Raw genomic sequence first — 17488 nt, forward strand, 5'->3', positions numbered from 1 at the left:
GAAAGGGCTAAAAGGGAGATCGTTCCCATTATTGATCTGAATGGAAGAAAGAATGAGAGACCAATTAAGAATGCTTTCAAACACTAGGTTGAAAGTGGCCCATTTAACTAACAAATATGCTCGAACATTAGCACTTTTAGAAACTTTACTAACTTTCCAGCTATGAAAAGATAGTAAAAAGTTGATATCCAAAATAATGGAAGCAAAGTTTCAATCCTTGAAGAGATCTGGATTTTGAATGGCTAAGAAGATGTTGATTGCATCCCCTTCTAGAATGAGAGAGTACAATTCCCTAAGAGAAGTTGTTGATCATTGAATAGCTAAAAGAGCCACTTGAGCTTCACCTATGGCGGCATATGTGGTAGAGAGCGCTTAGTAATCACTACTAGCTGCATATTATCTATCTTGAAATTATTATTGTCTCTACCTAATTCCTTAATGTTGGATTTTTCTTTTCTTTTCCATTCATGGTTAAAAATTAGGGTATATATATACTTCATGAGTAACCGCACCATTTCAATTTGAGCAATATTATTTAGTAGACAGTTATACGACTATCAGATAATTTGGATGACTTGACAGTGAAAATCAATATTTGAATCAGCAAAGGCTTGTAAAAAAATTTTTTAAAAAAAATTAGAGTTGATTTTCACTATTATGCATGTCATCTCAAACATACGTATAGCAGTCTACAAAAAAAAGATTTGTTTTGTTTGTTTGTTTTTTTTTTTTTTTTTTTCAATTTACGCTATATTTCTAAATTCAAGTTTTAACTCCTTAAAAATGACTGAATTGAAATTTTGAAAACTTAAAGAAGTTAAAAGTCGAATTTAAAAACCCAATGAATAAATTGAAATAGAACAATTACCCAGGAGTAAATATATATTAACCCTAAAAATTAACAGGATTTAGTGACACTAACTGCAGAACATGGTCATCAACCTAAATATATAGTCAACTGAAATATGGGGACAATATAATGTGGACATTTTTCTTTCTGCCTGATTTTTGATTTCGTGTCATGTGATTACAATTAGTATATAATATGATCTTCTAGTAGTCCTTTGATTCTTTTGATTGATTTTTTTTTTTTTTTTTTTTTTGAATTGATTCTTTTGATTGATTAGTATGATAATCAAATCGCAAAAAAATATAAATTTGTCTTATAAACTTATCAGTTCCACATAATATAAATGATTATTCATTAACGCAGGCCTAGTAGAAAACGACTTACGAGATCGTCTTAAATCACAAGTAGGCATATTTCTCACATTGATGATGACTCGACTCGATGATGGATATTCGATCCTCTCTATCCAAATAAAATATATATTAAAAAAATAATTTTTTTTTTAAAAAAAAAAATCACATTCCGCTTCAATCCGTAAATGCAAATGACGAAAATGACGACCCTAGCATATGGCCTGTAGCCATTAATTTAGCCACTAACTTAGATCATGGAGCGTATTGTAGATTAAAAAAATACAAAAGGGAGAATAATAATTCTTGAGATATTTCTAAAACCAAATCATTGAAATGTTAGTGAAGATCGATCGCCCCCAGATAACAGCATCGATCATATAAATTATATTCCATGAACGACAAGTTGGAATGGCAGGTAATGGAGAGAGATGGTTGAATCTGAACGCAATAATTAATTTTAATTAATTATATCTCTCAAATTTAATATCCACTAAGAATCCAAGTGGCTTGTTGTCCTCTTCTTTGGGTTCATTTAAAATTAATGTTTTCATAATTATTTATTTGACCCCAACGGGGTTCTATGATTCTATCTATCTCCGATCACGTGATTATCGCAGCTTGAAGCTATCAGCTCCATATGAGAAGTCAAAAGCAATAATAATAATAATAATATCATGTGATATGGTAAATTTACTCACATTCACATACGTTCTTAAGGAATTCAAACCGTTGATCGATCTTATTATTATCCATCAGCCTCTACTAATTATTGTCAAATATTAAATAATTAATATTTAGAGAGGAATAGTGCCCCCCACAATAATTTGGGCCTGCAGAAGCACCTTAAGTGATTTTGATGAGAACTTGAAAGCATTGTCTTCAATAATTGCAAGACCTTTAGGAGATTTGTCGCTTCAGCTTGCGATGGGATCGGCATTATTTTGTGTGGTGACCAACTCGGTCCCATATGTATGGTTCCCACCAAGAATGGGGCAATTTTTCCCATTTAAATGACAATATTTGTCTATAGGTGATGACCAAATGCCCTAAGTGGATGTTGGATATATATATATATATAGGTCCTAAATGTTGACACAAAGCTACAAAGAGGGCCCGAAGCCACCATGTGCTGCGTCTACAAGACAATGACTCCTCACTTCCCTCCATATTTACCCAAAACATGATGAACACAAATGAAAACAAAAGAAATGAAATTTTCTACATCGATCTAAAGCATTGGAGCTATTTCAATAAATATTCCCATTTGCGTATAGCAATCATGTCAACTTTTACGGTTCTCCGTATCTCATTTTCGAGTTATGCTATTTAATCAGTAAACTGATCATTCAACTAGGATAACGTGTTAGTAAAAATCAGTATTAATGTAAGAATTGATACTGATTTTAACTGTCACATCATTATATTATTATAACAGTACTAAATATTGTCTCAGAATATACCAAAATAATTAAAACTCGTGATTTATGTAAATTCTTGCTTACAAGCTTTGCTAAATGACACCTTACCCAGTCCAACTTAAACCCTTTTAAACCCAATACAATAGTCAATAGTTGGGCCTCTTGGCCCAATTACTCTAAACAACCAAAGACTCCCAAACGCCTCTTTATTTTGTTGAATCAACAACACCAAAATACTTGTCATTAAGGAACCAAGTTAATTGACCGGTGGTGGCGATAGCGGTGACGGTGATGATAGCAGTGTCGGCGGCGAATGGGCAGCCGCCTCACAATATCCTTGGAGTATATCACCCTCTTCAATGGTAAACCCTAGTGAACGAAACATTTCAGGCCAGCATTGGTGTTCGATGGCTCGGATGGCTTGGCAACAGTTGGGGCCTAAATAAGTCTCTCCGTTGAGGAGAAACATTACAACCTCTCCGGTGCATGCTTGGAGCTTAAGCAAAGAGTCCCAGCAGATTGTTGACGCTGGTGGCGATAGCGTCGACAGTGACAATGGCGGCGACGGTGGTGATGGAGGAGGGGGATGGGCGGCGTCACGATCACAGTATCCCTCGAGTACAAGACCCTCTTCATTGGTAAGCCCAAGTATACGAAACATTTCCGGCAAACATTGGTGTCCGATGACTCGGACGGCTTGGCAACAACCGGTGCCAATATTAGTGATCTCTCCGTGAAAGAAAAAGAGAAGAATATCTCCTGTGCATGCTTGGAGCTGAAGCAAAGAGTCCCAGCACATTAATGTTGAGTCGCCATCCAGTTTTGAACGAGCCTTGAGGGTTGGGGTGGTGGCCAAATCCAACGGTCGAGAAACGGCCATGGACGCCATGCTCAAAGCAAGAACAACAGAAATGAGAAAGGAGAGCTTGGAAGTAGAAGCCATTGTTGAGATCAGGAGATCGATCGACAGAGGGAGAGATGATGAGTTGTGAAGGGTTTGTGAGGGTGTAAGTCATTATATAGAGTGAAGGAAATGTAGGTTACATTACGTGCATTTGGAGGGGCACGTAGAAAGTGGCAATTAAAGTACAATTAACGTTAATCAGTAGATATTCAGAGTAGCGAACTAAAAAGAATGGTGTCGGGCGCCGTTAAAAGTTACTCACCATTAGAATGGCACCATCAATGGGCAGTCCAATTAGTTTTTTCATTTTAGATTCTTCAGTACAAAAACGTAAAATGTGGGAAGCTGAAAAGTGTAACTCTACGCAAAGAGTGACAGCCTGACAGCTCTTCACAAGCCTCATGAGGTGCCCTCATGCTACCCTGCTCTAATATTAATGCATGGATCCCACTTTTAAAAGTACCATATTTTTTTACTTTTATGGGTTAGGAGCTTATACATAGTGACCCCCTAGTGATCAACTTGTTTAACTTTCAAAACTTTTCAATCAATTTTAAATTAGTCATCAAAATCCTCTATCTTAGTGGTCAAGTATTAGGGGTCCCAACTATATTCCGTATCAGATATGAGACATGGGTATAAGATTAATTAAACAGATCAGACTCTTCAATCTTAAAAACAAAACAAAAAATAGACATAATATGAAACAAGACCCCTTACGGGACAAGCCTAAATCTATAACAAAAATATATTTAAGTGCTTTAGCATTCATGTTGAACACATTTATATTGAATAATGACCAAACATTAGATAGTTTTGAGATCCAATTACTCGACTAGAAAGCAACTAAAACAAGTAACACAAAAAGAAAGCAAAAGATATCCCACATGATCTTTGACCGACCTAACTCCCAATTGAGGTCTAATTATTTTGATAAATCCAGCTTTGTGTGAGTGGCAAAGTGATTGAGTGGTCAAGTAATAACAAAAATAAGTGACTAATATAATATTAATTAATCTAAGCCCATTAACTTAAATTGTATGTTAAAGAGATATCAAACGTGTTATAACTATGCCTCACACAACGAACTATGATTCACTTCTAAGTGTTCTTTTGAAAGGGGATTATGATTAATGAAAAACATATGGTTTCATTGAGTTGTGATTCCGAGACTTTACCTAAACCCTATTGTTAATTAATCAGTGGACTCTAATCAACCTGTTTTTATTTTATTTTCTATTATTTATATATATATATATATATATATATATATATATTTTCTATTGTTCTCCTTTTGTCCTCCGTTCGAGGAGAGATCGATAGCATTTCATTCAATCTACACAAATTATGGTCCTCTAGGCTCATATGAGGGATGATAGCACACGATAAGAAAGAATCAGAGATCTCAAAATTACAGCAATTTATAACCAATTCAGCAACATTAACATATAATAGAACTCAAACAAACCCTGATTATCATTGTCTCTTACACTTCATTACATTGGAAACTTCTCAATTCATTTAAATAGAGACATTCTTGCATGTGTATAATTTTTTTTTTTTTTTTTTTTTGATATGTCCGCACAAGAGGGGGAGGGAGATTCGAACTAGTGACATCTGCTTCATTAAGCGTGATCCTAGCTGATTGAGCTACCTCTTGGAGACTTACATATGTATAAATTAACAATTAAATAAAACCACATTAATTGAGGCTATTAATTTTCTATAGCTGTAACTATTAGAATGTGAAGTGGAATGAACTTTGGTAAAACCGACAAAGTGTAATAGACTTTTAACTTTTATGTAGTCTTCTTATCCTTTAATAATTATATTCTAATAACATATATGTTAATTAGTTATTCACCAGAAGAGGGAGTAATTTAGGCTATTTTCTTTCATTCTCTCCAAGAGTTATAAATCATCATTGTTGTAATTATTTCTTTTTTTTTCTTTTTTTAAGTATTGTTGTAATTATTTCGGTTATTATATATTGTTGTTGTTGTCCATTGAATCGTCTTCACACCAAGCCCAGAATAGAATATTGTTGACTCAAAAGTACAGACCGGCCCAAATCTTGACCGTCCATTACGGCATTCATGGCACTCACGATGGCGGGAAGGCTTTTTCTTTTTTTCTTTTTTTTTTTTTCTTTTTTTTTTTCTGTTTTGAAAACAAAAACTTAATAAAAATAAAGAAAAAAATTATATTTAGTCATTAGGTTTTCAGTTTATTTGAATTGAATTATGAATTTTCAAGTTCAAGAATAAAGTCTTTAGGTTTTGTCGAAGTTAAAAATAATTAAGCTCATCTACCCACTTTACCATCAAAATTAACAATTTGTCATATAGCACGTGTAACTCATTTGACATGTCAACGTCCATCGCAACACTCCAATGCAATGTCACGCCAATGGAACCAAAGTCTTTTATTACTATGGGTTTTCTTTTTTAGGTTCTCAAATTTTGTGTTTCTCTAAATTCTACATATCAGATTTGTAACATTTGTTGACGTAGTATTGTATTGGAGTGTATATGACGTGTCAAATGAGAAATGTGACAGATGACAAACTATTAACCATGGTGAGACGGCCTATTTTAACTTTGAGCAAAACTTAAGGATTATATTATTGAAATTGAAAAGTGAATGACTAAATTTAAATCATATAAAAAAACTAGGGCAAAATATGATTTTTTTTTCTAATAATAATCCAAAATATAAAACCCTCCAAATTAATTTCACCTATTATAAATTTAAAAAATAAAATAAAATAAAAATAAAAACATAAAAACATAAAAATAAAAATAAAAAATAAAAAAGCAACCTCATCCTAAGTTTTTGTTATCATATTAATTAATAGAGAGGTTGACAAATAATCATATATTATAACCCAATTAAACCTATTAACGGTACTAAATATTGCCTCAGAATAAACCAAAAATAATTAAAACTTGATTTATGTAAATTCTTGCTTACAAGCGTGGCTAAATGACACCTTGCCCAGTCCAACTTAAACCCTTTTAAACCCAATACAATGGCCCAACTACTCTAAAACAACCAAAGACTCCCAAACCCTTCTTTATTTTATTGAATCGACAACACCAAATATTTGTCATTAAGGAACCAAGTTAACCGGCGGTGGCGATAGCAGCGACGGTGATGATAGCAGTGATAGCGGCGAATGGGCAGCTGCCTCACAGTATCCTTGGAGTATATCACCCTCTTCAATGGTAAACCCTAGTGAACGAAACATTTCTGGCCAGCATTGGTGTTCGATGGCTCGGATGGCTTGGCAACAATTGGGGCCTAAATAAGTCTTTCCGTTGAGGAGAAACATTACAACCTCTCCGGTGCATGCTTGGAGCTCAAGCAAAGAGTCCCAGCAGATTGTTGACGATGGCGGCGATAGCGGTGATAGCGGGGACAGTGACAATGGCGATGGAGGAGGGGAATGGGCGGCGTCACGATCACAGTATCCCTCTAGTACAAGACCCTCTTCATTGGTAAGCCCAAGTAAGCGAAACATTTCCGGCAAACATTGGTGTCCGATGACTCGAACAGCTTGGCAACAGCTGGCGCCGATATTAGTGATCTCTCCGTGAAGGAAAAAGAGAAGAATATCTCCTGTGCATGCTTGGAGCTGAAGCAAAGAGTTCCAGCACATTAATGTTGAATCACCATCCAGTTTTGAATGAGCCTTGAGGGTTGGGGTGGTGGACAAATCCAACGGTCGACAAACGGCCATGGATGCCATGCTCAAAGCAAGAGTGATAGCAATGAGAATGGAGAGCTTGGAAGTAGAAGCCATTGTTGAGAAGAGGAGATTGATCGACAGAGGGAGAGATGTTGAGTTGTGAAGGGTTTGTGAGGGTGTAAGTCGTTATATAGAGTGAAGGAAATGTACGTTAAATTACGTGCATGGGAAGGGGCACGTAGAAAGTGGCAATTAAAGTACAATTAATGTTAATCGGTAGATATTCAAAGTAGGAACTAAAAGAATGGTGTTGGGCGTTAAAATTTACTCACCATTAGAATGGCACCATCAATGGGCAGTCCAATTGGTTTTTTCATTTTAGATTCTTCGGTGCATATATATATATATACGCGCTTGCTTCTATTCAAAAACCAGTAAAAAATTTCATACGTTATACTGAAATCATAGATATGGACAAATAATTGAATTTCAATGGTTATCTTCAACTGGGTTACGGGTACAAAGTAACTAAAATATATATGCAATATTTTCAACATTGGAATCATCCACTATCACCACTGGAATAATGGGCCTTCTGAGTGTGGCCCACTTGATCTCGATGTTAATTAAAAATTGTTTTCCATAGCATTCCCAAATCAGAAGCATCAGTACTAAAGATAATCCTCTCAACATGCCGGGCCACTTTGAGCCCGTTGAGACCTGGCCCACCTGGGCTGTCTTCAGCCACACTCCTGAGCTTAGCTCAGTTAGAATAGTGGTTGACTCTATCGGCTCATATCTCTCGTACATTCAAATCTATCTTCATGTTGTTGGGCCCAAACTGATAGGTCGGCTTTTCTATCTCCTTTTTTTTTTTTTTTCATTCTTTTTAGATCTTTCTTTTTTTTTTTTTTAATATATATATATATATTTGGTTCCACGTACGCACTAGAGCTCTCACTTTTACTCTTGGATTTTTTTTTTTTTTTTTTTTTTTAATTTTAATTTAAAGGGCAAGAGGGGATCAACTCTGATTATTTTATTTAGGTGTGACCATGGTAGTACTTATCTACTGAGAACTATTCAAGAGAACTTTAAATAGCGGAAACTGCAAGTAGTCCCTCAAGACAAATTAAGCTATAGCCTGATCCAACTCTCTACACATTGACATTAATAAAACTCAAAACGACTAATACTAATTAGGCTTGTCTATACAAAATTCTTGTAGAAGTTAATGACTGGTATGAATTACTATTAGCATGTGAAGTATGCCCCACTTACAGACCGAACAGGAGTACTAAATATAACATAATGATGATATTGCCTCTGTGCTTATGGGTAAGGTGGAACTCGTAATAATAACACTTGGACCATGTGAGAACAGATTATTACTACGTACCTCTAGCTAGGCTCTAGTGAAATGTTAACGCATGAGAATTAAAAAAAAAATTAAAAATTAAATAGCCTCATTTGTAAAGGCCAAAAACCAATTTTTGTATTTTCGGGAAGCCAAAGTCCCCTAGGCATGACACAATTCCACCCCACCTTAATTAAGATGTAGCTCATGAACACCATTTGAAGTTATGCAACTTTTGTTAATATATAAGCATCATATTGAAACTTAATTAAGTACCATATAGACAGGGCCGGCTCAATCATTAGGTGAGTTAGGCGGTCGCCTAAGACCCCAATTTAATAAGGTCATCAATTAAAAAATATTAATTAAAAAAATTTTCCAAAAAAAATAAAAATAAAAACCTTAATTATTACCCTCCATACTCTTTAATTAAGGCCTCTAATCATGGTAAATAAGTAATTTAAAAAATGTCACAATTTAATGAGGCCCCCAATTAATGAACATAATAAAACAATTTTCAAAAAAAAAAATTCAACACCTAATTCCCGTTTCAATAAAAATAAAAAAATTTAAACACAATCAACATATATATATATATATGCTTAAATTAAGGCCCCCTATCCTACTTAATTTCAAAAAGGCATTAATATCATTTGATTCTCTAACATTCTGAAATAAATAAGGCTTAAAAAATTGATATCAATATATAAGGGAATCAAATAACAATAAAGATATTCTTAAATAAAATACAATCTTAAACAGGTAGATGTTAACTTTGGATGCAAAGAAACAAGCTGATTTTTGAAGGGATTTTCCTATCACTGAAGGTTCTTCTCCAACAAGCAAAAGATCAGCTAGAGGAGTCTGTGAAGGCTAACCAAACACTGCGGGCAAGACCAGTACCACATAGGCAAACTATACGGGATAAATGGCAAGTACCGACTCTGGGAATTATTAAGCTTAATTGGGATGCTGCTCTCAATATAGGAAGGAAGATGATGGGGGTGGGGATAGTGGTACGCAACCATGGTGGTGAGGTATTGTTTACGAAGTGCATGGTGCAAGACCATATAACTGATCCCACGATTGCAGAAGTGATAGAATCATGAGCCTCAGTTGAATTTGTTAGACAACTGGGTTTTCAATCTGTCATACTTGAGGGGGACTCCTTGGTGGTGGTTAAAGCGCTCAGTAGTGAAGATAGATGTTGGTCACAGTTTGGGATGTTGATGGAAGAAGCCAAGATCATTCTTCGAAGCTGTCAATCATGGGAAGTCTGCCACGTTAGGAGAGCTACAAATGAGGTGGCACACTGAATAGCTAAGCTGGCACTCACTCTCAATGATACTCATGTCTGGGAGGATTATGTTCCTTCATGCAAAAAAAAAAAAAGTAGATATTATTTTTTTTTTTGGCGTTGTGAAATGACAAACATAACCCTCAAATATAATTAATTGGAAAGGATCAAGTTTCAAAGATTGTGTCTGACATTTAAAATCAAATGGGAAAAGTAAATAAATAAATGCTAGATGGAAAGTTTTTAAAATATTTTATTCAATTACAAACTCATCTCTTTATAAATTTTCATTTTTCTCTCTATATCCCTATTCAAGCCTTATTCAGATTTGAATTTTATTGACAACCTGTTACAGTTGCTTCTGCATAAAGAAGTTTTCAAAATTAAAATTGATAAAATCCTACCTAAGATCAACAATGTCACAAGAGAGATTAAATGAAATAGCCATATTATCAATTGAAAAAATGATATTAGAAAATCTTGAATATTAAAACTTAATCAGTAATTTTGCATCCCTAAAAGCAAATAAAAATATAATTAATATTAAAATAAATATTATTTAAAAAAAAAAAAAAAAAACTCACTTAAACTTTTCACCAAAGGCTTCAAAGTATATCGAGCCGGCCCTGCATATAGACATATAGGAGTGTACTCAATGGTTTCCATGAAAGCAAGCAATGTGGATATAAGCAACCTTCTTTTTATTGGGAGTCATCATTGAAATAATTAGTATCTTACCTTAATTTCCATAAAAAAACAGAAGTTGTAAACTAAAACATGAGTGGAAAGTGGAAAAAGCCTTTCTAGTTTTTGTTTGATCTCAAACTTTGATACCTAATAAGGCTAATATAGACTACTTTACTCTTATCGTTTTGCACTTTGTGGGGTTGTTTGGTAAAACCATGTGATTAAGTTAATTAATTACATCTTTTAATAATACTGCATTGTGTCATTGAACATGAAACAAGACAGCTAAAAGCCCCAACCCTATCAAATCAAACAACATCTACATCAAAGCCAAGTTTTCAAACACTACCCTTAAGAGCAAATGTAACGCCCTCAAACTAACCTTGGCTAGCCTAACAAGATTATTGACAATTACCGAAGTTTAACCAACTTGTGGCTAAATGGAGAATCGCCCCTCTAAGCATTTTCAGAGTTAATGCATAGGAATGTGAAATAAATCTGAGAAATCTAAAATCATTATAGTGATAAGTGTAATCCTCAAAATTAAAAACATTGAACAACTAACAATAATGATCAAACCTCATAACAGCATTGAGGTCTTACAGCAAGGTCTATAGTGGTAGCCATACTACTCTTGGGTTCTAGAAACATGCTCCCTATAAAAGTAGTAACCGCGTAAGTCTAACGACTTAGTAAGTAAACTTCACCATTTGGTATGACATGAGCTCATTATTATTATACGGAAATAAACATGCAATTCCAGTAAACATTGAAAATGAGGTGTTATCTCTGTTAATACCCCATAAAAGTGTTGTTTGGTTAATAAAAATTGGTGTACTCCTGGCAGTAATCGCCTAAGTGTTTTAATGCAGAAAACTAATGCTTATAGGTCATAACTATCATATATGGTTTACCCGAGATATTACTCCTTCTCAACAAGGTTGGCACTATCCCTAGCGACCTGTAATACAATGCCGGTGCCCCGAACATTGTATCCTTCCGTCTATAACACTAGCAGCCCGACCGAGTCCGACCTCGGATGGCCCACACTACTAATTGTGTACATCCTGTAGTGACTATCCGTTAAGGCTGCGCCGGTCAGGGTTCAACCATTAGATCCAAGGCCCATAAATCAATACACACATTTGACCATAGAATCAAGTCTATATAGTAAGTCTATGACCATTATACCGCACGTACTGGAGTACCATGTCATACAATGCATCTTATCAACAAGTTATTAAAGCAATTACCATGTTATTATAAAAGTAGACATGCTCATATCATACGCATGGTCAGTTAACTAACATATCCTACGATTTTAAGGAAAATGTTCGTGAGTGTTTACTTACACCGTACACTTGCTTAAGCCTTTTGACATCACGAATCTCTGCTATACGAAATACGACTTATTGTCATAAGCAGCACTAGAGATCTCTACAAGATTCCGACTAACAAAAAGGGTCCATCTAACAAAAAGGGACTGCTGAAACCTTTGGATGCATTTATGGGGCTAAGAGGCGTGTAACGCATTCTCTGGTCGAGCGCTCGTTCCCTAGGGTGAGCGTTCGGCCAGGGGCTTGGGTTTGGCTAGAAATGCTCGAAAATGCTCCTAGGCTTCTATCTATGGCTATGTGTTGGTGTCTTCTTCTCTAGGCTTAAAATAAACACCTATGACACTAGATGAGACCACTAAAAGAATCAAGGAAAAGTGTTTAAAAACCTTTGAAAATTACTCTTTCTAAGAAATATGCACATTCAAGCATAAAGAAAACAAAGGTAGGTTGAAAGCTTTTCGAAAATATTCTAGGAAAATGAGTATCATAGCCCCCTTTTTAAAACTTGTAATATTAAGAATAATAACACTAGAAAAGTACAAAGGAAGGATTAAGGAATTACCTTGGAAGATAGTTAGAACTCCTCCCTTCATTCTCCAATACACCAAAGGACACTCAAGGCTCACAAACTCTCAAGAATCAACCCAGCAGGGTTTATTTAAGGTAACAGGGGCTGGAATGGGGGTTGAGGGTCGCATGGTGTGGGGTATTTATAGGGGAAAAAGGTTGAAAGTGCTACAGGAGAAATCCTAAAAATGGGTGAGCGTACGTTGGAGCCGAGCACTCATGTACTGTTCACTACAGATTAGAAATGCTTTTCAAGCGTGCATATTTGGGTATTATCCAAGGGTCTGAAATTGGTGAACGAGTGCTCGTGTACTGTTCACAAAATGCCAAAAATGCTCAAAGGTACGATTACACGAGGGTGGTGTGATTTCCAGGCAAGCGCGTGTGTGATCGATCCCCTGGCCAAGCGCTCACCCAGTAAGGGTATTTTGGACTTTTTGCTTCAAAAAGACTTAAGGGCATTGGGTTATGATAAGAAGGCTTAGGGTTCTCTATTCAGGAGGGTTCTCTATTTAGGGTTTATTGACAAGAGGTTATTAACCGGTTGAGTAAGAGGTCTTAACTCTTTTTAAATGGTTTTAACAATCAGGGTATTACAACAAACCAAAGGCTAGCTAAGCAAATGACTTTTGCTATTACCGCAACTCGAAAATTGTACACAAACTTGACATCAAACACTAATACTATTTAGAACATGTTTGGAATTGTGTTTGAAAACTATAGAGTTTTTAAGTCAAAAATCACTTTTTGGCAAAAGCTTCATTTTAAAGTTTTTACCAAAAATGCGTTTTGACCATTTTTAGGCTTTTTGGACCTTTAAAAACACTTTTAATTTTTTTTACCAAACGGGTATTTTTTTTCTTCAAATGAACTTTTTAAATTTTTAAAGTACATTTAGGCTCCTCAAACAGGTTTGTTGATGTAGGCTATCAAATTTTGTGTTACTCTAAATTCTACATATCAAATTTGTTGATATAGTATTGCATTAGAGTGTTTAGGACATGCCAAATGAGACATGTGGTAGATGTCAAACCATTAACCTTGATGGTAAAGTGACATATAGGACAAACTATTTTAAATTTGGCAACTTGAAATTAAAAACTCAAGGTAAGTCTCGATCAGATGAAAACAGCTAGCTAGGGCCGGCTAAATATAATTTTACTTTAAAAATAATCCAAAATATAAAACCCTCCAAATTAATTTCACCTTTGGATCGCGTCACAATACTTTAAATTTTCAAACAAAAAAATCATATATTATAGCCATTCAACACGGTTATAAATACCACCGCACCCTAACAACATTTCTCACTGTCATTCGGCAGAATATATATAATATATTCCTGTTTCTTTCTGATCAAGCAATATCCATAGTACTCCACGAAAACCATGGCAGAAAACCAACACCACCTCTTCCACCACAATAAAGATGAAGTAAACCCTATTGGTGCAGAAAAACCTGTGGATTACAGGAAGGAGGAGAAGCACAAAAAGCATCTCGAGCAAACAGGTGGGCTTGGTGCTGCTGCAACCGGAGTTTATGCCTTGGTACGTATATAGTGCATGTCCTCCTTCTAGCTATATATTTTGATGTACATGCAGGAGCTAGTTTCAAAGCTCTTAATTGGAATTTGTTTGAATGATTATATATAACAGCATGAGAAGCATGAGGCAAAGAAAGACCCACAGCACGCCCACAAGCACAAGGTGGAGGAGGAGATTGCAGCAGCAGTTGCAGTAGGGGCTGGTGGGTATGCTTTCCATGAGCATCATGGGAAGAAAGATGCAAAGAAACAAGAGGAAGAGGCACATGGAAAGCAGCACCACCATCTCTTTTAACTGTCTTTCTATTTCTCATCATGTCATGTTACTGATCATGCATGACCATGGTAAACGACCACCCTAATTAAATAATATTATTACGTGTCAGTTTTTTTATGTCTTGGTTGATATTCAATATGTATAGGGTGCTATCTGGTGCGATGACGATGATGATGTTCACAAATAATATTATTGTAAGCTTCTTTGAAGTTTGGAGTACTCTAGCTTCCTTTTTGCATGTATTTTTCGTGAGTTTATTGCATAATATATAATTAATAATAACATTTGTGGCTTCTTATATTTATATATGTACAAATCAATATTGTACGTGATCCTTAACTTCACTTAAAAGTTAAAAGTATTTGACCAAAAATCTTAAACTGTTATGTGCAAAATCATCTAAAACTGTATGCGGCAATAACACTGGATGGGGGGTTACTCTCCCTCCCTTGTGGGGGTACTGCAGGGGTGGCAAACCTTTTTTTTTTTTTTTTAAGATTTATTAAAAAAAAAAAAAATTAAACCGAAGTATCAAAAATGGCATAATTAACGTCAGTAATTTTAGACGAAATGACTGAATTGAAAATTTCAAAAAACTTAAAAGTTAAAAGTCGAATTTAAAAACCTAATGAATTAATTGCAATAGAACGATTACCCAAGGAGTATATATATATATATATATATATATATATATATATATATATATATATATATATATTAACCCTAAAAATTAACAGGATTTAGAGCATTTCCAATAGAGGAGTCATATTTTTATGTAAAATGACTTCTCAAAACTCACTTTTATCTAGTTTAGCTAAGCCATTTTTAAATGTCTCTACATTCGATTAGCTATATTTCTATCTATTCTATTAAGATATTATTAAAAATAAGAAAAGTTTTGGAAAAAAGAGAACATGCAAGAAAAAAAAAAAAAAGTAGGAAAAGATTTGGAAAAAAGAGAAAACAGGTGAGAAAAACAATAAAAAATAAAATAGCTCTCTTGAAAAATGCTGTTACATTTAGCTTTTTTTTTTTTAGTTCTTCCAATCAAATATCTATTGTTTTTTTTTTTTTTTTTTGCTAATCCAATGTAGGGGGTTTTTTAAACATTTGAAAAGCTATTATAGATAAAAGTAATATTTAGCTCTTCCATTGAGAATGCTCTTAGTGACACTAATTAACTGCAGAACATGGTCATCAACCTAAATAGTCAACTGAAATACGGGGACAATGTGCACATTTTTCTTTCTGCCTGATTTTCGATTTCATGTCATGTGATTATACCAAGTTTAGCTTACAGTCTAAATCTTGTTTAGGTACCTTTCACTGCGTATACCATAGGAAAACTTTGTCCTACGTCAAATATATATACCTTACAAGGTACCCAAAACCCAAAAAAAAAATGTTACAGAGGGTTTTTTTTTTTTATTTTTTAACCCGATTACAAGAGAATTGATGAGATCCAGTTTAAAAAAATGTTAGCTTTCTTGTGCATTTTTAGCAATCGGGCCTTAGAGGCCGGTTAGTATATAATATAGTTCTCTAGTAGTCCTTGACTCTTTTGGTTGATTAGTATGATGATTGTTGTGGATAAAATTCACTATAGGTCTCATTATCTCTCAACCACCCCCCACTATATCTCTCTCAACTATCTCACATTATTTCAACCACCTCACATTATCTTTCAACTATCTCAAATTATCCCTCAATCACCTGAAGGGAGAAGATCGAGAGGGAACTCAAGGCATCAGTACGTGATTCTCAATATATTGCTAGCTCATGTTACATTCAGACTTCATATACGACTGCTAACTTAAGCATCGGAAAGTTTCTAGCAAAAGGCCTGTAGACCCCTTTGACGCTATTGTTATTTTGTAGAAGCCCAAAGATCAAAAATAAAAAACGCCTCACAAAATGCAAAGATCGCACAAATCGTAGACTGTTAGACTAAAAAATGCATCAACAATGATCAAATTGCAAGATCGAACTTGTCAGTTCCACATAATATAAATGATTATTCATTAACGCTGGCCTAGCTAGTAGAAAAGGACTTACGAGATCGTCTTAACTCACAAGTGGTCATATTTTTCTCACATTGATGATGATGGATATTCGATCCTCTTTATATATATAAAGCATATTAAGTAGATCCGCCGCTGCAATCCGTAAATGCAGATGACGAAAATGACGACCCTAGCATATGGCCCGTAGCCATTAATTTAGCCACTAACTTAGATCATGGACCATATTATAGATTAAAAAAAAATACAAAAGGGAGAATGTTGGGGCAGAAAATATCTCACCATGGCCCCACTCACTTACATTTATTTACAACATGCCCTACCTAATGACACTAATGCACTTCATTTTGCACCGGCGGCGGAGAATAAAAGGAGGAAATGCATGTGCTAGAAGAGGGGAGGATTCTTTTGGTTCTCCCATGTTTCTCTCTCTCTCTCACCTAATGACACCTGTAATGACATCTCTCTCTCTCTCTAAAGCTTCTCCCACGTTTCTCTCTCTCACATAAACCCATATTTCTCACACACATCCGTTCACTAGAACCTACTTCCTATTATTTTTCTCATTTTATAAGCAAAGCATAGTATTTAGCTCCAACCAGAAACCTCTAACCTTGCTTTATTTCGCAGATTATCAGTGACATACAGAAAATTCACACATAGCTCAACCATGAAGAAAAATGGCCGAGACAGCGGATTCTTGGACCAAAAAATGCGTCACCAGAGAATAACAATTCTTGAGATATTTCTAAAACCAAATCATTGAAATGTTAGTGAAGATATATCGACCGCCCCCAGATACCAGCATCACATAAATTATATTCCATGAACGACAGGTACTTGGAATGGCAACTAATGGAGAGAGATGGTTGAATCTGATATATATCTCTCAAATTTAATATCCACTAAGAATCCAAGTGGCTTGTTGTCCCATGGCCTCTTCTTTGGGTAATTAATTAATTTCATTTAAAATGTTTTCATTATTATTTATTTGACCCCAACGGGTGTCTATCTATCTCCGACCAATTGTGAAGGCACACACAGATAACGTGATTAATATCGCAGCTTGAATATAAGATTTAAACAAAATTATCTGCTCCATAGATATGAGAAGTCAAAAGAAATTAATGATAATATATTAATAATAATAATATCATTTGATATGCTAAATTTACTCAGATTCGCA

The 17488-nt window shown here is 34.9% G+C and overlaps 3 protein-coding genes across 3 annotated transcripts; 1 reads left to right on the forward strand and 2 right to left on the reverse strand.

Annotated features, from left to right (window-relative positions):
* Positions 1–2877: 2877 nt before the first annotated feature.
* On the reverse strand, positions 2878–3564 carry LOC132183985 (egg cell-secreted protein 1.3-like). The gene has a single exon (XM_059597463.1). The coding sequence runs from the start codon at positions 3562–3564 to the stop codon at positions 2878–2880; it is 687 nt and encodes a 228-aa protein (XP_059453446.1).
* A 3073-nt stretch (positions 3565–6637) lies between these two features.
* On the reverse strand, positions 6638–7330 carry LOC132183986 (egg cell-secreted protein 1.2-like). Its single transcript, XM_059597464.1, has one exon. The coding sequence runs from the start codon at positions 7328–7330 to the stop codon at positions 6638–6640; it is 693 nt and encodes a 230-aa protein (XP_059453447.1).
* Positions 7331–13805: 6475 nt separating this feature from the next.
* Positions 13806–14490, forward strand: LOC132184899 (abscisic stress-ripening protein 1-like). The gene is made up of 2 exons (XM_059598689.1): positions 13806–14008; positions 14117–14490. The coding sequence occupies exons 1-2, from the start codon at positions 13850–13852 to the stop codon at positions 14297–14299; spliced, it is 342 nt and encodes a 113-aa protein (XP_059454672.1). The 5' UTR covers positions 13806–13849; the 3' UTR covers positions 14300–14490.
* Positions 14491–17488: the final 2998 nt, after the last annotated feature.

This window comes from Corylus avellana, chromosome ca6, assembly GCF_901000735.1.
Source record: "Corylus avellana chromosome ca6, CavTom2PMs-1.0".
Taxonomy (NCBI): Eukaryota; Viridiplantae; Streptophyta; class Magnoliopsida; order Fagales; family Betulaceae; genus Corylus; species Corylus avellana.

Coding starts and splice junctions, on each gene's coding strand:
- LOC132183986 (XM_059597464.1), bottom strand. CDS start 7,330: ATGGCTTCTACTTCCAAGCTCTCCATTCTCATTGCTATCACTCTTGCT.
- LOC132184899 (XM_059598689.1), top strand. CDS start 13,850: ATGGCAGAAAACCAACACCACCTCTTCCACCACAATAAAGATGAAGTA. Junction 14,009..14,116: donor CAACCGGAGTTTATGCCTTG/GTACGTATATAG, acceptor TATATATAACAG/CATGAGAAGCATGAGGCAAA.
- LOC132183985 (XM_059597463.1), bottom strand. CDS start 3,564: ATGGCTTCTACTTCCAAGCTCTCCTTTCTCATTTCTGTTGTTCTTGCT.